General features: G+C 40.0%; 2 protein-coding genes across 2 annotated transcripts in view; one reads left to right on the plus strand and one right to left on the minus strand.

Annotated features, from left to right (window-relative positions):
* ptch1 (patched 1) overlaps window positions 1-25,559 on the plus strand; it is a 183,918-nt gene that overhangs the window by 60,200 nt on the left and 98,159 nt on the right. The gene's annotated exons all lie outside the window — the stretch shown is intronic.
* The window catches only part of LOC147797180 (kinesin-like protein KIF2A), a 29,095-nt gene continuing 5,289 nt past the window's right edge, over window positions 1,754-25,559 (minus strand). The window contains exons 4-18 of the mRNA XM_087144157.1: window positions 21,115-21,234; window positions 20,487-20,593; window positions 20,006-20,101; window positions 19,131-19,185; window positions 18,446-18,608; window positions 16,915-17,005; window positions 16,195-16,350; window positions 15,406-15,548; window positions 13,451-13,572; window positions 12,167-12,366; window positions 10,726-10,793; window positions 9,826-9,967; window positions 9,125-9,226; window positions 8,555-8,627; window positions 1,754-7,947 (exon numbers count right to left, since the gene is read on the minus strand). Of these exons, the coding sequence (XP_087000283.1) occupies window positions 7,805-7,947; window positions 8,555-8,627; window positions 9,125-9,226; window positions 9,826-9,967; window positions 10,726-10,793; window positions 12,167-12,366; window positions 13,451-13,572; window positions 15,406-15,548; window positions 16,195-16,350; window positions 16,915-17,005; window positions 18,446-18,608; window positions 19,131-19,185; window positions 20,006-20,101; window positions 20,487-20,593; window positions 21,115-21,234 (1,781 nt within the window). The 3' untranslated portion in view covers window positions 1,754-7,804. The remainder of the gene's footprint in view (window positions 7,948-8,554; window positions 8,628-9,124; window positions 9,227-9,825; window positions 9,968-10,725; window positions 10,794-12,166; window positions 12,367-13,450; window positions 13,573-15,405; window positions 15,549-16,194; window positions 16,351-16,914; window positions 17,006-18,445; window positions 18,609-19,130; window positions 19,186-20,005; window positions 20,102-20,486; window positions 20,594-21,114; window positions 21,235-25,559) is intronic.

Consider the following 25,559-nt stretch of genomic DNA (forward strand, 5'->3'; position numbering starts at 1 on the left):
TCACTGTGAATGACAACACAGTCTCTTAAGGACTGAGAAATGTGACGAGGCTGATGCATCACTGCCATTCTTACACCCTCTCCAAACTGTCAGCCGCGTAGAGTCACGTTTATAAATCAGCCTACTGGAATCTCTAATCGAGCGCGAGCATTGCTGTGAAGTCATAAAGACGGAATTCCATTGTTTTCGGACACGTACGTGACACTTTGGGTCTGGAAACAGAAGCTGATGACTATGAAGTCGTTCCGATGATGGAATCTGATAACAGTTTGTTGATATATTGAACATGGGGCATCAATTATTTAACCGTGTCAATGAGGTTTGACAAATAAGTTGATTGAAAACTGGATTGATCCGTTTAAAAGCGGTTGGGTGATCAGGCAATCAATCACTGATTGACTCATTGGCCGATTGAATGATGTTATAAAATGGTATAATATCCTGCTGTCCACGTGTAAGGGAATGATTTCTGACGCACTATTCCCCCTTTTCACGAATTCCCAACTTACACCGTGCGCCGTACTGATGTGAATACATGTACCAGTTTCAATCCAATAATGTTCAGAAACTGTCGGATTCCTGTTGGGAAGCTGAATGCTCACTCGTCCACATCGATCGAGTCTATTCACAGGTCACGTCCGATTTCTTTGGCTCTTATTGGTAGATGCTTTTTATGTAACCGATGGCCTAGGTCAACATTTCTGACGTTCTAGAACGATTGCGTACTAACTGTGGAAAAAAGGTGTACTTATACCCAGAGTTCCTGCTTTTCTTTCAAAAATATCCTGTGAAAGAAATCAGCAGTCGCCAAAGCTCTCAGACATGCATTGTATAGACGGGAGTGAATGACTAAAAGTAAAGCAGGGGAAGGAAGGACACGAAAGAGCTCCGTGCAAGCTCAGAAATGATTACAATAATAGGTACGTACATGTACATGCACACCCGTAGAATGGCCGCGTGGGCCGTATCTCCAATTGATAATTGGCTCTCGTTCCGGGAGATCAGACCGAGACCACCATGACTTGTTCAGGTTCCACCATACACAGAAGGTTTATCTTTATAAAATGTCTTTCAATTGCCAAGGCAACAACAGTTTGCCAGTCCCCATGCCCTTTGAAAGCAATCAATAATGTAAACTATGCTAGAACCGCGAGCTCCGCTTATTAGAAAGCCTACACCTTGCGCTCAATGTTTACCCGCGTAAATTGTCTTTCTTGGAAGCCCCCCCCCCTTTTCCGCCGCATACAGTGCCTACATACTGCAGAACGCCTGCTGGACTTAGCCCGGATCGCATCAATCATGGCGCGGTACTTGCGGCTCTTTGTTGCCGTCGCACGGGGATAATTAATTAAAATCGGGGAGGAGTGGTGGCCGATGGAATGGCTCCTGGATTGCAGCTACCCGAGTGGGAATTGTGAAAGAACATGGGGGAAAATATTCTGCTAAATGGATGAAATAGAAACGCCCAACATCAAAATTAATGTAAAACGATTCAAAGTTTTACATGCTTTATGAATGAAATACACTGAACTATTTACTGATGAATATAGAAACGAGACAAAGTTGATGTTTCATGTGATTTTTTGCTTACATCAAAATAGTATTAAGTACAATTTGTTTTAAATGTAGCAAAATGCATTTCAGTCTTCCATCGAATAGTTAGGCCTCTGGCAGGGTTCAACAGGCTTTTATTTGCAACCACAACTGATCAACTTCACAACTGAATAAAAAAAATCCGAGCAGACGATATGCATTCAACAGCAGTGAAGACGTTGAAACAAGTCTTCTTTTATTGGTGCAATATTGGAGGTGATTATGCGAAGTACAGCAGAGCCAATGTGTACATTATCAATGACAAATGCTCATTTTGCAATATTCTTGCTTATTGTTGCATCGACTGGTGACGATGAAATGGTACGTTACAGAGTTTTCTCTCGAAAAACCTCTTTAATTCAAGGGAGATGTTTATCAACCCATATCTACAGCAAGGAACAAAAAAGTGTCCATTAAACAACCTTTTCAGGGCAAATGTTTCATTCCGGATACAGAATATTTTCTACTTTAATAATCTAGGGGGCACCTAACACACACACCCAACCATGTACTTTCCATTTTGTGTGAAATCCTGTTATTTGTGCTCGATATTGATACTTCACGTAAGAGATGACACACTGCTTTCAACTTTGGGCACGTTTCTTATAAAATTGAAATGAAATGGCGGCAAACCAACACTGCAAAGCACACACGCAAAGCCCCTTATTAGTGCATTGTCAAGCATAGCAGCATGTTCTCACCGAAAATAGTGCTTGTACTGTCATATTCTTTTGACCTCGTAATGAAATGTGCTACAGAGGTTGTGCATGACAGCCACCTTTCTGGTAACTGCTGTTGTTAACGGAGGGATAGCACAAAAGATCTAATCACGTGTGTCCACTCCCTTGGATTGCCATGCACCTCTACTTAATGAAAATCAACGGTCCTGGAAAGAGCACACCCCACATCAAAAGAAGTGGAGTGTGGTTTTTTCCAACACTAACAATACATCTTCATGGTTACCAGAAATATTTATACATTTTATTTGGGCCCTTGATGACACGGTCAAATCACAGCAGTGCGTTTGTGTAAAAATGACAGGTTTAGGAAACTCTAGTCAAGAGAATAGACAGTCTTGTCATTAAGTGGTTAGGTTTCTATGAAGATTTCCACACCCTTTTACTTTCAAAACTGTTCAAATGCTTCAAAAGTTACAACTTTAATTAACACAACTGTGACCCAAGGTCTATTTCAATCTCATTGGTTCATTGACACATCTACAATCATGCATTAAAATGATATTCATCTGCAACCAACTGATCAACTCTAAAATTGAAAATTTAAGGCAATAAAGCAACCAAAAAATAAAAATAATAATAATAAAAGTAAACCGGAAACTGAAAACTGGACGGAAAGCTGAAACAAATTATCTGCACGGATGCAGACAAAAAAGCAGAAAAAAAGCAGAAACAGAGCGGTGTGCGCAACAGAATACACAAAATACACAAGGCAATGTGGGAATGCTTAGGTACATAAAGTGTGTAAAAAATAAATAAGATACATATATATTTATGCAAAATTAATGTGATGTGTTATCCAGTTGACTTGACAACGGGTGATCAATACTGTCAATGCACACATTTCATGTGACTGCATTTTCGTAACAACTGAGTGCTGAATACCTTGATAATAACTACCAGAAGAGCTAAATAGTCATTGTTTATTGATTAGGTACCAACAAACAATACCAAATATGTCAGTTTATGTTTGTGAGATCATTTTTTAGGCTGAATGCCTCTTAAGCTGTTTCATCTCAATAAGCCTTTTGCGAGTTAACTTTGACCCAAATCTGGTACATTGAGTTCTTTAAATTCACGTAACATAACTTTAATTCTCCATACTAAAACCACTGTTGCTATACCTCGTGATTCGGGGCAAGCTTTTGCATAGTTACATAAGAGACGCCTTGCAACAATACACTGTTCTCAATGGAAAAGAAGGGCATAAAGGAACCAGTCCATTCCAGAGAATGTGGTCGCTATGCAACAGCTTGCCCCCAATCATGAGGTATAGCAACAGTGTCTCTAGTCTGGGGAATTTTAATCGTTATGTTTATGTGCAGTCTGATAACTCAGTGTACCAGGTTTTATTCAAATTTAACTCACAAATGGCTTATTTCAAATTGTGCAGAGGACATGTATGCATTAATTCCACACTCATTTCTGCTATTTTTATTAGTGATGTAACGTTTGCAAAATTGAAAACACAAATTTTCTTAGTTTTGGTACATGTACATGCATATGAATCCACTCATCAAAAACCTGTGAAAAAGCCTGAAATTTTATTGTGTTTTTTTTGCTTTTAGAAAGCACTTTGCGAACTTTGATGCGCTTGGCATGTTTTTCCTGATCATCATTATGGTCCATATTATTAGAGGGTGTGAGTGGCCACTAAAAATTAAAGCTGAAAACAGCCAAAAAGGTGAAATGTAAAAAGTTCCCACACTTTTGTACAAACTGGGTGTACAAAAAGCTTAAATTCAGGGTCAACATCTACACAGACAAAAAGTGAAATCAGCTTAAAAGCTGAATTCTCACCCCCTGTTATTAGGTTATACATGAGACTTATTCTGGTTGTATCAAAACTGCATGTGAATATTGAAGGCTCTGGTGTTGCAAGGCATAACAGCAAGTATCCTCCAATTCTATTCTGAGCACTAGCATGTTTTGCTTACAAAGGAACGTGTTAATGGCCGAAGCATATATTTATATCCACATGACCAATTCTTTATAGGTGTTTTTTTTTGGGGGGGGGACAGGACTGGCCCTAATCTCCCTTTTTTTAAAGCTTTGACCGTCTGGTGTTATCAATTGGACACAGCGTTCTGTCTAAAGTCTTCAAGAGGGAAAAATGATATAACTCAAAACCGACAACTGAAATTATGTAGAATCTTTGTTGGATTCAACATTAAAGGTTGCCATGAAGATGACTCTTTTTTCTCTGGAACTTATGCCTCACGGTGACCCAATGTAGACGTATGGGTGAGGGATCCCCATACCTTGGGAATATTTCATATCTAATGGGATCAGGTCAAGAGCCCAAAACTTGCCAAGATTCATGAAGTGAAAATCAACAGAAATTAAATTAATGCATGAAAACGTGAGGGTTGTTTAGTGGGCACTTTTCAAGGTATATCAAGGACTTTGGGCTGACATATACTGTGCTTATTTTTTTGGCTTTTTGTGCTGAGAACACATTCTTGCTTTTTGTGCTTACAACAGTTAAGCAAATATTCCTCTCAGCTCTGTATGCTATAAATACTGACCCATGAGATGACATCATGGTCTTAATATAAGCTTCTTGCACTTTCTAAGTAAAGCATACCTAACATCTCATGTTATTTGCAACAAGTTCAGAACTTAAATGTTTTCCTTGCATATATTTCGTCTTAAATTTAACCAGCAACAGCATCTGCTCATTTAGTACTTGAAGATGCACAGGACTGCTTTATCATTTCTTTTAATAAGAATTCAACGAGGCTTATTTACATTACTTAATTTACAAAAGGCCAATTGTTGACACAGTGACACACATATCCTGCCTCAGCAAGACAACGATTGCTTCCACGCCATATACACACACTAAGAACACAGACATTTACATATCGATTTCTTTCGGTTTAGAACTGTACAAGTTTTCATGCATACTATTGAATCAAAAGTCACATACAGTACGGTACAACACCGATATCTGCCCCAAGCTGAAGTGCACCCCCAATTGGTGAAAAGAAAGACAGGTGGTTACAAGCGGGTTCTTCACGTGTTCACGTGGAGTAAATTAGTTAAGCGTACTCGGCATTAAACGCGCATATACTGCGTGGTTACGCAAAGACTATTCATGCTGGAGTAAATTAGTTAAGAGTACTCGGCGTTAATAGCGCATATACTTGGCCCCTCATGGTGCACTTATGTGGTGAGTACCAAAACACCATGCCCTCTTTTGTTCCGCTAGGAGCGGATAAGAAACAACAATGGGGTCTACACAACATGTTTGGTATGGGGAGGTTTCAATCACCGATGTTGCCGTTCCCGGCTCTCACTAGTTCAGACAAGTGGTTGCCTGCCTCAAGCATGTGGCTGCATGAGGATTTTGGGCTACTTCCAATGCAAAAAAAGTTGAGGAAATATAAAAAAAAAGCAAACTTCTTCCATTTTGTTCTCTGTATGTTCTTTTCATTCCATGTCACCTTTTGGGCAGTTCTCAATGAAGTCCAATCTTGAGGTGAAATCGGCCTCTTCATGAATCATAGCTAAAAAAACTGCATGTCACATGGAGCACATGTATGTTTATGATTACATTGGGTCCTGGTGATACATTGGAACTATAGAGGGGATAGAAGCCATTCCATAGCACTTGAGCCACAATGGTAGGCCTACATGTCAGAGGTCAGCAACTCAAGAAATGACAGCTCAGGAAAGCATTGTTGAAAATGAGACTAGCGTAACATGTAACGCAGATTTCAGTGACTAAAATCACAACAGCCACTCTGTCAGTCATTCATTCAACTATTTGTTGTTCTGATGATTTTCTCTGGAGGTAACTATAAATATCCTTGCCTTTATAGCAATGACACAAAGCATAATTTTCCACATAAAGAGTTGGCCATGGTGCATGTACTCCGTGGGCCCTACCCATTCATGTTCATTATTATCCATGAATAAAACTCACAATGGTACATGTTTCCCAAGAGTCTCCTTCACCCATGAGTCAATATCATCAGTCCTAAATATATCTCTTTTATTGAAAGCCAAGGGAAATGTTCGGCATAACTGATCCTTCAGTGCAGTGGTACTTTGTACATGTATATTGGTGTTGTTCTGTATCTAAGCAACAAGGGCTCCAAATACTTTAGTTTTTGCCCCAACAAAAATATTTGTTTGCCCGACAAGCGGCGACGCGACACATATTGTGTGTACTTGGTGGCTAATGTTTTACATTAATATGGCAGGAATTTCCCTTACGGCTATTTTAGACAGCAGCATTTGAGCCAATTTCTTAGCTTTAACAAAAGGGTCCCACTTTTCCAGGGGACTTGCCGAATTGTTGTCTACACTTTCATACCCCATGCAAATCCAACCCTGGCTGGATGTGGAAATTAGATTTTTTTTCCCCCAACATAAATGAAAATGGACAGGCAGTGTCTGCATGGAAATCAGGTCATCAAAACAGAAAAGGACAATGAAACCAATGGTGATGGAATGATGTGAACAGTCTCCAGGAATGTACTATTCAGACTGCATTAAGACGAACCAATCTTTTTTCCATCCATGTGCATCAGTAGCCTCTGGCCACGTAGCAGTACTTGTTCTAATCCAGCAACCTAGGAGCTTTTCCAAAACGGTACTATCAAATGGTACAATAATGGACAAGCACAACAGCTGTGGTATTTGGTAATATACTACTTTTGTCCACATAAATGTGACTCACTCTGCAAAAAAGGGTAATAAGTCGCGCAATTCCAAAATATGTTATGGCCTGTTCTATTTGGAGAGGGAAAAATGTCTTCAAAAATGTGACTTGGTGTTTTTCCTCTATTAGCTTGTATAATATTTATATTTTCAGAATTTGTGACTACAAACATGGATACTGATGAATAAAGATGAAAAATTGATCATTCAGCAGGAAATCCTACATAGCATTGTGTTTCCAAGTGCTACACTTTCTGAGCTTTTATCGAAAAGTGCTTTTATTTAATCCGAAAATGTGGATATACAAATGTCTAAATATCTCTGGAACGCAGTGCACTACGAGGGTCATTCTTACATCAAATTGTAGCTTTTGAGGTACTCAATCCAGCCATATCAAAAACTGATAACCAGAATCTGGCGACTTATTACCCATTTTTCTAGAGCCGGTCACATATGCTGTTTGGAAAGCATATGCTACCACATGTGTTTAAATTATTATGTTGAGATGTTTTTCCTGAACAGAACCATGAGGATTTCTCAGAGAGAGAGAGAACTTTGACCACATATCTTGTTTCACAGTACTTTTATGCTTGCCCTAGTACTCAGTTGGGAAGGCATTGTTATTACTTAGTACCTCCATATATTTGGAGAAAAGTAAAACACAGAATTTAACGATCTACCGAGGGCAGCAAGTAACAACTTGCCTTCAATTATGAATAAACTGCCACACTGGGCGCAGCTCTGGTTGAACTGACTGGGATGGGGTGGGGTTTGTGGATATTTGGAGGGGGGTGTTGGCTCCCTTATGGTGCAGGGGGCCTCTTGATGTTCTTACTGGCCTTCTCTTCTTCCTGAAGCTGTCGTCGGAAGTTGTTGATCCGGTCCCGTAGTGTGGTCATCAAGTCAATCTTCTTGGTCAGGATCTCGTCCAGCTTGGCAGAATAATCTGTACCGGACGGAGGGCAGAAAAAAATACCAAAGTCATGAGGATCTCTTCGTTAGTTTGCCACATCGTGAACTGGAAGGAAGGTTCTGCAAACTTCATTGACTAGTCCATACTGAGCAGGCGGATTACCAGGGTTTTACCTTCCAATTCCAAAATAGAATTTCAGTCCTGTTTAGGTTGAATTACAAAATGAGGCTACGCCAACACCAGTAAAGATAATAACGGACTTTGGAGTGTTTTTGATACACATCTAGGACTTTTATCATCTATTTCCACGGTTCCAATTTGGCATTTTCAAACCAGTTTGCCTCTCATTTTGCTTCTATCAGCATCCTGATTTTGCTTTTAAATTCTCTGCCCACTGCATTCAGCTAGTTCACACTGTGTTTGAACTGGGCTATGCTTTGGACATCTGGAGAACAAGATACAGAAAGAGAATTCCAGGCCAGAGTAATACTTGCAAAGAAACTAGGATGCATCTTGCTATTGCCTTCAAAGATATTTCCTAGGTTTTAAGGGCTCCCTCTTATGGCTGTCAAAAGACCGGCAGTTTGTTAAAAAAACCAGAAGCCAAGAACCCCACGTGAATGGCTGTCAGTTAACATACCTTCTACATCATAGTCTACTTCATCAGTCATCTCTATCAACCTGACCTCCTCTGCTGCTAGCCGCTGGGTTTCCTAGAAGGAATTCAATTTTTTAAAAACGGGGACAAATAAAACTTGGAAGACTGGCTTGGAGGAAACATTTGTGAATAGACACATAAAAACATCTTATATGGCTCTGAAAACAAAACCACTACTTTGAAAAAAAAGGAAGAGGATGATCGAGCTTCACTGAAACCATCTTAGTGGCTCATGACTCGAATCAAATTAAGTGACTTAGGAATCGGATGCACATCAAGTAACTCGGGATTCAGACCTGAACCAAGAGACTCAGACCTCAGACTCAGTCAAGTGACTCAGAGATCAGACTCAAACCAAGTAACTAAGCATTCACACCTAAACCAAGTGAAACAGACCTCAAATTCAAATAAAGTGACTCATAACTCAGACTCGAATCATAAGACTCAGATTCAAGCTAAGTTACTCACAACTCAGACTTTACTCAAATGACTCAAGAGCCACCAGAGGTCTGATAATGGCTAGCAGGAGAACCAGAAACCAGCAGTGTTTACCTCTAGGCATGTGCGATGGTCATCAATGATTTGTTCCTCCATCTCTTGAAGTTGGTTCATCACTTCATGAAATGTAAACATCTCGGCAGAAACTTCCTCTTCCTACCAATAAAAAACAAAACAAACAAACACTGCAAATAGTCCGCTCAAATACTGAAGGTTCCATATGGCCTCATTGAGATCATTGCAAATATGAAGTGTAAGTAATATACAGCACTGGAAAGCAATTTCAAAAAACCTGTTGGGTATGTGCACGTCCAGCAAGACTTGATGATGTTCGTTTTGGGAAAAAACAGCCTAGAGGATGCATGCAAAATCAGAAGGGAACGACAAAAACAAAGAAAAATGTGTCTTCAATTTTGGACTGCACAGTATCAGAGAATCTTTTATGCCCAGACTAATATTTGCTGACCATAATTTTTTCTCCTTTTCAATTGTTTGAAAATTCCACATTATCAACTTGTCTACCACTACACCACAGACTTGTGCGCATTAACTGCTTGGATCTTGCCAAAATCAAACAGTCAAATCATAATGCGTACACGTGTAGATTGAATTAATGAGCGTGGCCGACTGGCTCATGAAGTAACGCTAAAAATCTCTCATCCAAGTTTTTAACTAGACCGCCATTTTCTGAAAGAAGATCACACAGCAACGGTTAGCTCGAAAGACCAAGAAGAGTAATATGGTGCAGTACTCACATTGTGGGTGCAGAGCATAGCCAAGTCACTATTACTAGGTGACAGGCATTCAGGGAGCTTCTCTGGACTGGATGGCAAGGCACTGATCTCTCCTGGGTAGTCACCTGCCCCTGGGCTACCTCCTGGTCCAAGCTCTTTCACCCTACAGGTTCAAATTATTACAATCCATTCATCGATCATAGGAAACGATTCACAATGCACAGCACTACCGGGCGTTATTATCTTGGTCACTTTCCCACTTCCATGGTCAGAACTTTAAGGTTTAATTGTCTGTTCTTAATTGTTGGCATTCAACAATACTGTAGAAACTGCCTCTGCCACATCCATCCACACTGATAGTAACTCCAGTCAAGTTCCCAGTTGTATGTAAATAGCAGTATAGCAGTGTTAGTGAATCTGTGTTACCAGACAAAATATTTCCCAAATCTCAAAGGAAATATTTTTCTCACGGATGCATGTACAACTAATGCTGAAGAGAGATATCCCCATCAAAGCTTAGACATTAATATTAAAATTTTCCCTCAACATCACATTACTGAAAAAATAGGGCTAATGGAAGACCAACTTTACCTAAAAAAATGAAAATACATCAATCATATGCAGTGGCTTGCTTCAGTGTGGTATGTGCACCAATACATGTAGCCACAGGCAAGATCATTCATGCATGTCACACTGGTGAGGATACGAAGTCCTAGCGTTGTAGTCACATGCTTTTCAAGTACCAAGTTCATTTTCAATCACTAAACTGGTTAGAAGGAAACAAATTCAAAGCACAATGGATATCTGAATATTTAAATGGCTTCAGACACTCCAAGGTTTGTCAAACCTAGGTGTTTACAAGAGACTAAACCCCCCCCCAGCTGGTTTCCTACAGTAAATGACACATCCGATCTTCCTTACCTGTCTGCATAGCGTAACGTATTGAGTGTGTGTTCACATGAGCTCATGCCTGGTGATATCATTGCAATCTGTACACCAAGATAATGAATTAAATCAATGTGACCGTGTGCATTTTCACACCAACTACTATGAAAACTCTGGGTGTCTTATACAGCAACATCTGAAGACTGATGTCAGTCACTAAATGCCACACGATGCCGCACTGCACCATGCCTCGGCATAGCCTAGTCCAAACTACTGACCACACCAGCTGGCAGGCCGGCTACACTTGCAAGATGTACGGCAATCAAGGGAAAAGGCAACCTTGTTTTCGTTGGTTGCCGTTTACCTTCGCTCCACTCACATATTGGAAGCAAAGGAAACCAGTCCAGAGGGACTGAATAGACTTGTAAATGTACCATAAGTACTGTTTACACATCACAAATTGCGTGTGTGGTTTTGTTTTTTATGGTTGTGTAATACATGTTGTTTATTATTCCACTGGTCATTTGTGGAGTGTTAAAAACAAAAGAACAAACAGAACTCCTGCACGGCCCACCCAGCAATTACACAAATCCGGCCTGCTAAAATTGGTAATTTTGAGGACTTGAGAAAGTTTGTTTAACAGTAACACTTGTTCGCATGCTGCTTACACTTGAAGACTGCATACCAAAAAATGGCAGGGACCCAAGTTGGCACTTCAAAATGTTGCCTTAAACATTACTGTGTTATTGGAGCAATATTTTACCTAAAATTTCACAAAATGTGAAGTTCAATCAAACTCCTAATATTCTGATCCATAAATGTCGATTTCACATACCGGCTACAAATTTCCAAAGAAATTTTATTTCGCCCAGGTTTCCAATTTTTTCCAAAGTGCGAAATGAAATCTTTTAAAATGCATTCCAAATAATTTTTTTAATTTTCTAATTAGGTATGTGAGTAGAGGTAATAATGCTTTAATAGAATTTATCAATTTAAGAAGAAATTCCGACATGTTTGGTGGGATTTTCTGAGATTCTGAGGGCACCAGGCCATTCAGCGGGAATTCTTATCCAATTTCTGGACGCCGACGTGTTTGAATTTCGGACGAAATTCTATGACACTGGAATTGTTCACAGAGGTTTCAAAACCTGCATCATGGAGGCAATAGTACCATTATTTAACCAAGTGGATTTGAAATTTTTCAATTAAGAGGTTCGACAGCACTTTATAAAGAAAGTTGAATGGTACTCACATAATACTCTACACGTAGCTGTGCTTCAGTAATGCAGCACGTGTAATGACTTGTCAGCACCGTGGTGTGGCTAGTACACAGACTTTAATCTTAACCCTAACACTCCTCAGTCCTTCAACAGGTGAAGGATTGAGGAGGGTTAGGGTTAATTTGCAGATTTTTGCTTGGTGTGGCTTATACTCCGCCCGGCCTATATACTAAAAATTACAGTATTACTATACTTACCATACATGTTTTGGCATTATCTCCAATGAACGAATCCCTCAGTACCTGGGTGAGTTTACTGGCTCTGAAGGGGACATGTGCCCCCTTGTGGCCTAGAGATCGGATGCATTCCTTAAGGGCCAGCAAACTCTTGTTGATCTCTGCCCCTTCCATACGCGTCTGCCGGTTAGAGCTCTGGGTGTCCTTCCCTCTCTCGTTACCTGCAGGATGTTAAGAGAGGATTAACCACACTGACCAAGGCGGAATTCAAACCTCTGACTTTTCTGGAAACGTGACGGTGCCAAACTGACTATTAAAGTGATCTCCTGATGGACTTGTCACTGAATGCAAGACCGACAGTTTGAAACTGAGCATTTTAGACTAAGACATGTGAACAACAGCAAACCACACAATATGCGCCGACGTGAAGCACCTCCCTTACTATTAAATAAAGGACAGGTTGATGGCAATGGTGGGAATGATTTCATCTTGGTGCCCAGCGTATGCACAGAGATGTACACGCTAGCATAACGTGTTCACACATGATCCTTGCATCCCACGCCAAATGTGTATAATCTGTGCGCACATACGCAATACATTCCCAACAAAGGACTGTCGGTGTTATGTGAAAGTATGCCATCTCTTTTTCCCACACAGAATGGATACTCTCCATGGTGACAAATCAACACACTGGCGATAATTTCAGCATGCGGGTGATCCACGGGTACTCTCCACATCTTACAGGTGCAGCAGTGACTACATCCGGACAGGTTGATTCATGGGGAAAATAATATCTGAACCGGATGCAAGGACTAGAGTAGAAAAAGGGCACTGGCAACGTAGGTAAACAGTGGTCAGAGCATTATGCTAAAGACTGTGAAGGGGACCCGTACTTCACATATTTGTGCTGCTATGTTTGTAAAGGGCATGCATGACCAGACTAAATGCTTTCTCCACTATCTCCAAGCAAATTTGAGTCCTCAATTCTGATTGGTTGATCCATGGTAACAGTGTAATATTACATCATATTGTACCCCAAGTATTGCGCAGTTTGAGCTCTTTGAAAAACACCACTTTATGATAACACAAACCATACAGCTGCAGAATTCACTGTAAGTTCAAAGGCACATCTGCATACCCTGCTGATCATCATATGCGTTTAAAGGTGGGAACACTATTTTGCTTGTGGGAACTCCAAGGAAGTTTACATACAGTACCTGTCAGGATCGGTGTTTAATGAAAATACCAGTTGGATATGACTGTTAATGTGAAAGTCAATTTTTTGACACCCATAAAGAACATTACCCGCAAGATCTATGAGGGAGAATTTGCCATAAAGTCTGCTGGCTTTCCTCGTCCTTAGAATGATCTGGAATACAGCGTGGGATCTGGAAGAATGATTATTAGCCGAGGTCTGTCCTGACGTCCTGTCAAGAGAAAAGGAATTGCATAAAGGCATGTTATTTACCCTCTCTCATAAACGGTTGTCTTTTAGTGACCAACAATTCTGCCTTGACTGACTGATTGTTGCTTTTCTATTGCAGACTGATCTTCTTTCCAATTTCATTTGAATTTTCATTTTCTAATTTTCCAACAAAATCCTTGCAGGGTCTCAACAGGCCTCGAATTTCCTGACAGCCACGGCCATCGGTTTCCTCCCATTTGGCCGTGGTGCCTCCGAAAAATGATTGTGTTTTACCGCCAAGATGGCAGTGCCCTTTTTTCTCTTGGCCGTAGTGCCTTACACTTGCATATGGACTGCTCCTGCTCAGCGAGGTACACGGAAAGCGGCATGCACATCGTTTCTACATTGCTCACATTCGACCGGAACACTGCGTCACCCAAATGCATGCATGCATATGCAGGGTGCGTGCACTGTTTGTACATGGGAACATGTACACTCAGCCTGCCGCACATCGGCGGCCCGGCCCGCTCCATGCACACTGCTAGATCGCCAGCGCAGCACAGGCAACACCCGCCGGCCTATCCAACGACTTAACATAACAGCGCATGCCCATGCCAAGTATTCTAGTATACCATGTAATAATGTCAGTCTAGAACAAGCGCTCATCAATGTGTACGTGTTCACGGTATATCGAGAGCTCCATGTTTTTCATGCACACGGGACAATTGTATGGTTGTGGCAGTATTTTAACTAACACCGCAATATAGTGTTTGCTGTTTAGTGCAATGTGCCGCGCGCAATCCGAACTGTACATTCATGACATTGGTCGATCGGGACTACCCTGATTCTCACGTACCTTGTTGTGTGAAATATCACTGGCCTGGCCAGTTTTTGTGGTATTCAAAATGCCGAGGTATAATGCGGGTCAGGTATAATGCGGGTCAGGTATAATGCGGGTCAGGTATAATGCGGGTCAGGTATAATGCGGGTCAGGTATAATGCGTATCCTACTTTTTCTTAGGCCTGAAAGAATTATATTGATTTTCATGCAATTAAAAAAAAATTGGGATGGCATCATTACCTTTAACTTTGGTACGCTGATGGCATTAATGCCCTTAACTTTGGTACGCTGATGGCCTTAATGCCCTTAACTTTGGTACGCTGATGGCGTTAATGCCCTTAACTTTGGTACGCTGGTGGCATTAATGCCCTTAACTTAGCATATAACTCTGTCTTTGTTTTGCTTGAGAATCGTTTTCTTGCAACAACTAACAAAAGGGTTTCATTTCAAGTTTTACAAACTACTGAAAGGCAGTGATGTAGTTGAGTACTTTTTGAGAACCAAGTTCTCTGTCAAATATTTAACTAGTTAGGAGGGAACAAAGATGAAGTACATCGGCATTTGATGGTACATGAATAAAGGTAAGATTACAAAGCAACATAATGACTTCAGACCATCACTGTTTGATTAAAATTAACTTTTTAGGACAAAAGTACTCAGAAAGTACTCGGTCGAGTACTTTCCGAGTACTTTTCTCCTTAAAACTTAAATTTTACACAACAGGGAGTGTCTGAAGTCTAACATTTATTTTGTAATCTTACCTTTGCACATTTACCATCAAATGCCTGTGCACTCTGGCTTTATTCCCTCTTACCCAGTTCAGTATTTTGCGGAGAACGTTGGTACTGGGAAAGTACTTGACTTCAACACTGCTGAAAGGATATGACTTCAGACTTAAGTTCAAAACCTCTAATAGTGACTTAAGATTAAAATCTTCACGAGGACACACACAAATCTTACTTTTAGAGGTTCACCCTTTGTCACAATATATTTGTAAGTACTGTAGCACTGTACCTGACGTTGTTCCCCAGTGATATTAGACGTAAGACATCATCAACTGATGAGACTGACTTCTCTTGTAGACCCACTACTTGCACAACCTGTTTGCCATCCTCTAGAACTTTCAGTTTTGCCTTCTTGTTTAACAAGTCAAACACCTACATCCCAAAAAACAATTTTGTGGAGATTGTGAAATTTAACAATTTGAAAAGGGCACTTCAGAAACAGCATTAAAACCTTATCTTCAAAAAATGAATACGAAATTTAGAGCCGAGTCCTTGGACACAGATTTGCAACTCTGAACAAAGGAAACCTAATAATGCCCAACTTTTGGATTGAAACAGAAGTTTTAAGGGGTAAAAAGATCTCTAAAGAGCAATTACTTTTGTTGTACATATCTATTCCAACTACTGAGTTGTGCAATTTCTCAAGAAAATGTTTTGTGCAATACTTCAAACTGAAATTGCTTGGCTTGCTTCAAGAAAAGTTTTCCTTTAAATTTAAACTGATTTCAAACTTGGCTGACACTGAAGATGGCATTTCCACTTTATGAAAGCGTTGGAGAATGTTTTAGCAACCGAATGAAGAAAGGTGGATTAATTTCCTTTTATTCTTGGCACTCAGGTCTCAGTTTGACCCAGTTTGAAAATGTGGGAAAAATCTGTTAAAAATTGAATTGTGGCCCCAAAATTGGCTCATGTAAAAGAGGTCTTGGTCCCCAAAAAGTTTGGAGTTTTTTTCAATTAAATAGTGAGTTGGTCTGCGTATTTTTTCCACACTTGGGGTGCCAGTTTAAGTCCTGACCTTGCCACTGTAGATCTCAAAGAAACTACAGCTGACCACCAGGTCCTTCTTGCGGTGTTCAGCTTTGTTATAAAGCTTGAAGACATCAGTTGCTGCCATTGCATAGATTCCCTTGGTCACATCCTGGTTCTTGCCGTTGAAATTACCTCCCATGGTCTGAAAGGAGGATGTAAAAACAGAATCGCACGATAGAGTGAACACTGTCATTTTGTCGCCATGTCTAATGTCTGCATACAGACTGATGTGGTTAAAAATATTTTCTCTGACCAGCTGGGAGTATTTACTAACAAAAAAAGAATGAAGAATTTCATATACGGAAGCTGCTTTACAGCCTGTGCCATAAACCCTAGGAGAAATGTCTAAAAGATTCCAAATGTTTCCAAAGTGAACACCTCAATATTTTCACTACTAAATTTGACTTTTTAAGACATTTTATTGCATGCAGATGGCTACGAAGTCGTAGCAGGGAAAAATTAGTGGTGTGCGTAAAAAGAGCTGAAGGCTTTTATTTCTGACCTAAAAAAAGAAATATGGTTAAATTTAATTACACATAGGCATGGTTGTCCAAAGTTTGTGATGATATTTTTGATCTTGACTTTACACGTACAATGTCAATGAAAGGGGTGCATAAAAATTAAGAACTCAAACCGTTTTGGATTTAATTTTAAAACTAATTCAAGTTATTTTTGTTGTGAGGAAACACCTAGGAAGGCTTCTCACATGTGTTTTGCCGCTTCCAGTTTGCCCATAGGCAAAACATGTTGCCATACCCTTGTCAAATATCGTCTCTACCAACTTCTTGGCTGTGAATCTGTAAAGAATCAGAGAAAAAATGAAAAGAACGAATTTTGATGACACAACTGAGAAATCTTGCTAGCAAGCTGATGACACAGCTGATCCACACTGTAAGTGTTCCATTTCCTCAAAACATGCAAACATGCAAATATTTTGTTTGCAGGGCGACTGCCTAATTTTGTGGAGCATTTTTTTTTTTTGCAATATATAACCATGAAATTGAAGAATATCCATATAAAAGAAAACAATATAAACAAAGTCCTCAACAATGGTCTTTCAAATTATTTTCAAGTGAGTTCTCAGTCTAGGGCTGGAAAGATTTTAAAGTGGGTAAAGTAGGCGCAAAGTAGGCTATCTAAAAGCAGGGGTAAAAACATGCGATTTATTTTTTTGAAGGTGTGTAGCATTTGGTACAGCGTCACAAAATGCAATGCGATACAGAAGAAATCGAACACTGATTACTGTACTAAGACAGACATATACATGTTATTCTATACTCAGCCAGTCTAATGACTAAAGCAATTACGAGAACCTGGCCCTTGATACCCAAAGAGTCATCCAGACATCAATTGCAAGCCAACCACTCATGACAGACCATCAATTGCAAGCCAACCACTCACTCCACACCACGACAGACCATCAATTGCAAGCCAACAACTCATGACAGACCATCAATTGCAAGCCAACAACTCATGACAGACCATCAATTGCAAGCCAACCACTCATGACAGACCATCAATTGCAAGCCAACAACTCATGACAGACATCAATCGCAAGCCAACCACTCATGACAGACAACCAAATGCAAGCCAACCACTCAGTCCACACCATGATAGACCATCAATTGCAAGCCAACCACTCAATCCACACCATGACAGACCATCAATTGCAAGCCAACAACTCATGACAGACCATCAATTGCAAGCCAACCACTCACTCCACACCATGATAGACCATCAATTGCAAGCCAACCACTCAATCCACACCATGACAGACCATCAATTGCAAGCCAACCACTCATGACAGACCATCAATTGCAAGCCAACCACTCACTCCACACCATGACAGACCATCAATTGCAAGCCAACCACTCACTCCACACCATGACAGACCATCAATTGCAAGCCAACCACTCACTCCACACCATGACAGACCATCAATTGCAAGCCAACCACTCATGATAGACCATCAATTGCAAGCCAACCACTCAATCCACACCATGACAGGCCATCAATTGCAAGCCAACCACTCATGACAGACCATCAATTGCAAGCCAACCACTCACTCCACACCATGACAGACCATCAATTGCAAGCCAACCACTCACTCCACACCACAACAGACCATCAATTGCAAGCCAACCACTCCACACCATGACAGACCATCAAAACAGCTAGCCCACTAGTCAGCTAATGGATTAGAAAGCCAATCCACCAGACAGTGAAAGTTTACTTACTTGTACACTAGTTCATTAGTAGCATGCTCGTCAAAACCGTAATCAAAGTGGAAAGTCTGGTTCTCCAGGTACTTTGTCAGGTCAACTTTCAATTTAGGTTCGTGAACTATGACAGAATCCTTGGATGGTATTGTCACAACATCAACATCTCGCTTGCCGACTTCTAAAACAGAACCGAACAAAATCACACTGATCAATGAGCGCCTTACAATGGAAACCAAACTAAATATACAAGCTAGACGTTGTACAAAAGAGAATGACCTGGAATATATTAATGATTAAGCAATTAAAAGATGCAATTTTATCCTGGACAAATCTGAAATCATGCCTGAGCAGAAGCCTGAAATCAAGTGCCAAATTATCATGATATTCCCTGACAGAAATGAGAAGTTGGAAATAAGACAAGTTACATGCGAACAGTAAATTTTGATGAAGAAAACTGGACAGAATTAACAACATTTTCCCCTTTCTGAAATGCAATTATCTCTTGATAAATATCTTAAATATTTCAGCATTCAAATACACAAGAGTGACCTTTTAACTCACAGGGTCATAATAATCTATCCCTAAAATCAATTGCACCATAAATCCCCCTTCCCAATTCAAATCTACGGATACTGTCACAATGACCAAGGAGAGTGTTCAAGCGGAAAAGTCACGTGCTCTAGAAGAGGTCAAAGTTCACCTTTTTTATTAAGTGGCCTCTTCCTGACGCACACGGTGATTTGATGGTCCTCTACCTGTCAGTAAAACAAGTATACATAAGTAACAAGCTGAACGCATTCCATGTCAGTGACATGCACATGAATCCCTTTGACTAGAGTTTGCCCTTCCTAAACAATGTTGAAAGAATTTGTGCCTAAATTTAAAATTTTTAACATTTGACAAAACTTTGGCAGGATTCTAATGTGCAAGACAGTGGCAAATGTTGAATGACTCAACCTTTTAACATGAAGAATTTTAACCTCTTCGCGCCGGGACGCGGCTAGAGCCGCCATAAAAATTGAGATCCTCAGCCCCCTTTTCAGCTATTATTCTTGGCCCACGCTCGAGCGAACACGGTGAAAGAAGGCAGACCCTGGCTCTTGTATATATGGTGATTGGTCTTTGTGTGTAGCCCAGAAATGGAAAGACCGATTTTGCATCATAATCACCAGCTTCACAATAGTCCCCACTTTGAAAAGAGGCAACGGTAATGTGGAAGTGTGAGTAGAGCTGCATGCCACCGAACAATCAGCCTTTTCACTGTGTAATTCAAAGCGTGCAGAGCAAGCAGGGCCACAAACCGAGAATTTGCAGTTTGGCAGGTGGCCTTCGTGGCCAAGCAAGGCTGGAATTCTTGAAGTCGGCTTTCGGAAAGAAATTCCCGTTGTCTAGGGGTTAAAGTGAACAATCCTGAAAAATTTCTGAGGAATTACACCCCTGAAATTTCAGAAAACAGTAAGCTGGATGTGACATCAAAAGGTTACTCAAATTTGTGACCTATGCATTGCAACATCTATACCCTTTCACAAAACTTCTACATACACTGTATGTATACAGAATATCAGCCCTATTTACCAAATCATTGCTGGTAACTGGACGAAATTCCAAATCTTCCTGGTATTCCCTGATCATACGGATAAAATCATACTGCGGATGGTTACCATCCATATCCTGAAATGTAAACACAGACAGGGATTGAAAACCAAACATTTAGTATCATTAATAGGTCAGAGAGCAATTTAAAAAATCAAGACAAATGTAAAAAAAGAAGTCAGTCCAAACCAAACCAACAGCTCAATAAGTCTTTGTCTTATCTCCAGTTTCCTAAGAATGAAATGACTGGAATGCATCACTTCCCTTTGATGGGTTACCAGTCCATCCCAGGTTACCAGCAAGCCACTGCTGGTATCCAATACACTCCTGTATGTGTGTTATTAAGAGGGGCAAATAGGGATTAACAGGCTTGACCAAGGACAACCCATGACCCACGGCTGGATTACAACCTGGATTGGAAGGCGGAGCCATCAAAGAGGGAAGCTCCTGCTCCTACATGTACCTGATTCCGTTGCTGGATCTGTTCAGCTTGCTTCGCCCGTCTCTCCTCCCGATTTTTCTTAATCTTGTCCACCTCCTTGACAACATTGGACCTTCGGCGTGAAGCAGCTATAGAGATGGATGCATAAGGGTCAAAGGTCAAACACTGAGAGTCCGGGTACCCATATACATGAATATGGGTTCATAAACTTGCATTACAAGAAGCATTTTTCCTGAAACACAGAAGCATTGGAAGACATATACAAGTAATTTGGTAACCCACAAATGTAAATTTTCTCGTTGACAATCTCAGGGAAAATCGCACAGTTTGATGAGGAATTTACATGTACTTTTAAGAGAGCACATTGTATGCATACATATAAACATGATAACAGATACCCATAGTCATTGTTACAAAAACTAATATGTTCATTCATTTTACTTACCGTACATATACATGTAAGTGGCATTGTTTTTAGAAAGGTATGTTTTAGGGGTATAATGCTATCTTTGTTCCATGAGTCTAAACTGTTTAAGATAGAAGTGCATTGTTCAACCCTCCACTCCTAAAAAAGAAACACTTTATTTGGTATACAGTAGGACTAGGGATCACTCAATTCTGGAAATCCTCACGAGGGAGACCAACTCACCAGTTGGCACCTGCTTCTGCAGGTTCTGTACAGGGCCAGCAGGGGCCGGGGAGTGGTGGTTAATGGCTCCATTCTCTGCCTCCTTTAAGACGCTTGGACGACTCGCTCTAGCTGAAGATACTGCAAGGTCAGGTGCACAACGCAGACAGCATGAAGAAGAATATACATGTACACACAGGAAAAAGAAAACGGAAAAAAGGAAGGAAAAACAGGCATTAATGCTTTGGTTGTGTTGAATCTAATGGGATTTATTGCCAATTCACGGATGTACATGCATCATAATGAAGACAACCCTCTGACACCCATATAGTACATGTACATGATCACAATATGACAACCTTTATCATCATACATTAACTATCACTAACATTGGAAAAAAGGCACCAAATTTTGTCTCTAAACATTAATTTTGGTGGACGACACACATTGGTAAAATCATTAAAACAATACCCCTTCATTGACAGGTGAAAATAAACATGCAACATGAGTAATGTACTGTATATCAGAATTCAGTAAATCAAAGCAAGCACAGAGTGTTTATGGCAAAAAAAAAAGAACATACAGGTGCATGTACCCGTCGGTAGAAAATGTGTGATACAAAGAGTACACAAAAGCTAATCTGAACTGCCACACCACTATAGCACCTACATTTCAATGGGTGTCGTGAAAGTTAGAAAGTTGTATCGCTACATCGTATCCCACACTGTAAACATACAGTACACAGCATACGGTATACGATACTCAAAACAGGTAAGGACCACTGTTTTCTTAACTTGTAATTTTTTTTTTCGAACAATTAGCGGGGTCTAGTTCTTTCATTTTTTGTTCGTGTAGATGGTGTTCTCATTGGAATAAATTTTTTTTTAATGTTTCAAAACATCAAATGCACATTTTCAGCAGTAAAAAAACTCATATAAAAACAATATACACAAAATCAAAAGTGGCCCTTAAGTTTTTTGAATAAGTGTACTAGCCTTCCACCCCTCCCTACTGTACGTAACCATGTAACTCAAACATGTATAGATGTATTACAATTTGAACTCCAACTACATGTAATGTGATTTCAGAAATGAGCATCTGCGTAGTAAGATGTATAGCTACTGTACTTGTGCACAGCTGTCCATGTACATTGTGCCTGTACATGTAGCTACACATACATGTACAATTGTACATCGTACAATGCATACTCCCTTATAAATAAATTGATGTGCTTACAGTGCTAATAATTTTCATACAAATACAGAGAGACCCAAGTAAAGCATACATCTCTCAGCTGTTCATGCAGTGAGCATGAAGTAATATTTCTGATACATGTTCTTTCTGTTCAACTAAAATAAGTACATGTATAATGCAATATATTGATTGAGACAGTGTATGATTTATGCAAGCAATGTGGAACACTCCTGAGTGTCTGAGACAAAAGGAAGTCATTCACATAAATGACACAATATTAAAGAATGTAAACGTATGAACATGTACAGTACTGATACATGTACATGTACTTTCTACATGTCAATACATGTACATATCAGATGCTGTAGCATGCCTTTTGGTTAATCTTAACACTGACACTAACAGTCCTCAAACCCCAATTTCACTAAGCTTTTTCACACACCGGGGGGAGGGGAGGCTATGTTTTAATAAGTTGTAAGTACCAGTAACCGATTAAGCCAATGTGTGTACATGTACATGTATTTGAGTTCCATAAAACAAGGAAAGAATGATTCAAAGCCTCCCAGAATACACGCACCACTCTAGAAAGAATGCATGCAGTACAAGTCATCACATGCACCACAAGGAGGTGAAAGAGAAGGGGTAGGGTTGGGGGAGTGTTCAGGTGGGGGGGAGGAGGGCAGACTGATGATCCAAGCAGCCACCGCATACAAGAATCCACTAAACTAAACTTCTGTCGAGTAATTTACAAAGGAATTAGTCAGTCATTGATTTACCATCTTCTGAAGCATATATGCATAGAAAGAGGCAGCAAAAGAGAGAAAAAATACTCAAGTTGATATTGAAATTGCATGCCCGATGATGTCTCACTATCTTAGAGCACGGGACAAAACTGAAAACTGTAACACCAAATCTACGATACCACCTTCAGCAGTCCTTTGCTTTTATCTCTTACAAATGAACAATGGTTTTGTTACATGTTTAGAATGCACAAATTATGTGATGCATAGAGTCGGCACATGTACATAATTATCTTCATGTCACATGGAGTCTTTCAAAAGTACATGTACATGTATTACACGTAAGTGGTTAAGTCCTGACACTGTTTCCATGGAGACTGAGCTGTATCTATCATCAATTTTCAATGCACTAAATGATTGCATTGAGTTTTTTAGGTCACTGAATCCTAAACAGCAAAGCCAACTGTAAATGAATTGACGACATGCACATGTATATACCATGCTTTGGATTAATTAATTAATACGGCTTTATAGAGGTATCTGAGGTCATTCTGTCCAGCTGCTGCTACAGAGGAGCATCTCAGTGCCAGCTGTTCCTGGTACATGTACATATGTAAATGCACGGGTTCGTCTGGTGGGTGGAATACGTAAACAATAGGCCTTCGTGGTATCAGTATAGTTCTGTCATCCAAGTCCTTCTGCTATGGGATGAGTCACCATTGGCAAATGCAAATTGGCATGACGGGGATGACACTCAGAAGCCATGATGACATCACACCAAGAGCAGGGGCAAGATGGATGAGGATGACCTCTCAAGTATTTGGAACATAAATACTAAGAAATGAACATTCAGCACAGACATTTTCCTTAACGCCCAGTGTTGGTGAATTTGTTGTACATTACATGTAACGTAGGTTTCATCATGTAGTTTAGTTTTGTGAACTTTAATTAAAAATTGTATCTTTTCTTTAAAAAAAAATCAAGATTTTTTCTTTACGCCAATCCGAAACTGAGAATGCAGAAACAATGAGTGGTTTAGTTGATCTGATATCATTCTGATCAGTGCAAGCCACGAATTCAACTGGTTCACATAGTTATTCAGATACATGTAGGAATACACTGGATGCATCTGATCTATAGAAGGTCATTTCACATTCAAATAGATACATGTGGATCACACAGAAACGTCCAGCAGCTCTCATTACATGTACAGCAATTTTGGGGTTTTCAATCTACAGTCATCGGGGCTTACCTATGCCATAGAATGCCATGTAAGCAGAACACACAATGATTAAAGTAATGCAATGTGCGTACACACACATCAATGTCGTACAACGTACATGTAAATTTTTGGCACAATGCAGAGCAAGAGCATCTTTCAATATTTATAAACTGTGAACATATGAAATTCAAACATTATATTCATGCATTAACATTGTTTCAAGTCCTTGACTTAAAGAGGAATTTCACTGAAGAAAAACAAAATGTATATCAATTACTAATACATGTACACTCCTGATTGTTCTACATGTACATGTATTTAAAGCTCAAGACTTGGGACATTCAGTTGATAAAGCCTTGTTCCAACCATGGAGCAGCCCCAACCTTGTACATGAACCCTTACATGTGATTTTATGTGCACCACAGACTGGAGCTTCAAATATACTGCAAAGGTTAAGAGGCAGCCCATTCAAGGATTAGTGTAGCCCTACATGAACACATGTATAAATACACGTAACTTTTTGTACCGATATCAAACTGTATTCAGCTGAGCATTAGGGGTAGGCAGACTCCAGACATGGACATGCACTGGTACTATACAGGTGTGTACATGTATGTGCTTGAGAGATTATGCTGAGTGTGCAGTCATGCCTGACAGAGCAAATAACAAGACAAACTGAGACATATTTCAGCAAATGTAACCTGACAACTTATTGCAGGCCTGTTTATCAGACTTCAGAAGTTGCCAAAAATGCAGTATGCTACATGGACAGTACATCAGTCGGGGCTAATGAGACAAAGCATCCTACAATGTCAATCAATAAACTGATTTCACCACTACACATTACACCTGTGCATGTACATTTAATTAGTATGACTAAGTTCTGCATAATGACCCCAACAATTCTGAACGATTTGAACCCCTAGAGCCAGGGTACACATCCACACAACATCCTTTCTAATTTTATACACTGTCGTGTCAGAGCACATGGAGCCCCATCATGGACATCATGGCTGGTTGCCCCTACATGTAATTATGCAGGTCTGGTGTCTGCCTCTCAGATTACCCTGTCCATTTGGAATTGATAATGTGATGACAGCCTTCTGAGTCAGAAAATACATGGTGTACCTGTGTGTTGCTCTTCACACAATTATATTACATGTACCGGTATGTTTACAATTTTATGCTTCTAGCTGAAGTCAAAATACAAAATGCAAATTTCCATACCCAAACATTTGGCACAGCAGGTGGGGAATAGTACCTGCACTTGTACATAGATTTTCTGAATGAATTGTTGGCACACTGACTGA

The sequence above is a fragment of the Acanthaster planci genome, linkage group LG12 (assembly GCF_054643075.1).
Source record: "Acanthaster planci isolate LZ-2023a linkage group LG12, COTS_SCS, whole genome shotgun sequence".
NCBI classification, from domain to species: Eukaryota; Metazoa; Echinodermata; class Asteroidea; order Valvatida; family Acanthasteridae; genus Acanthaster; species Acanthaster planci.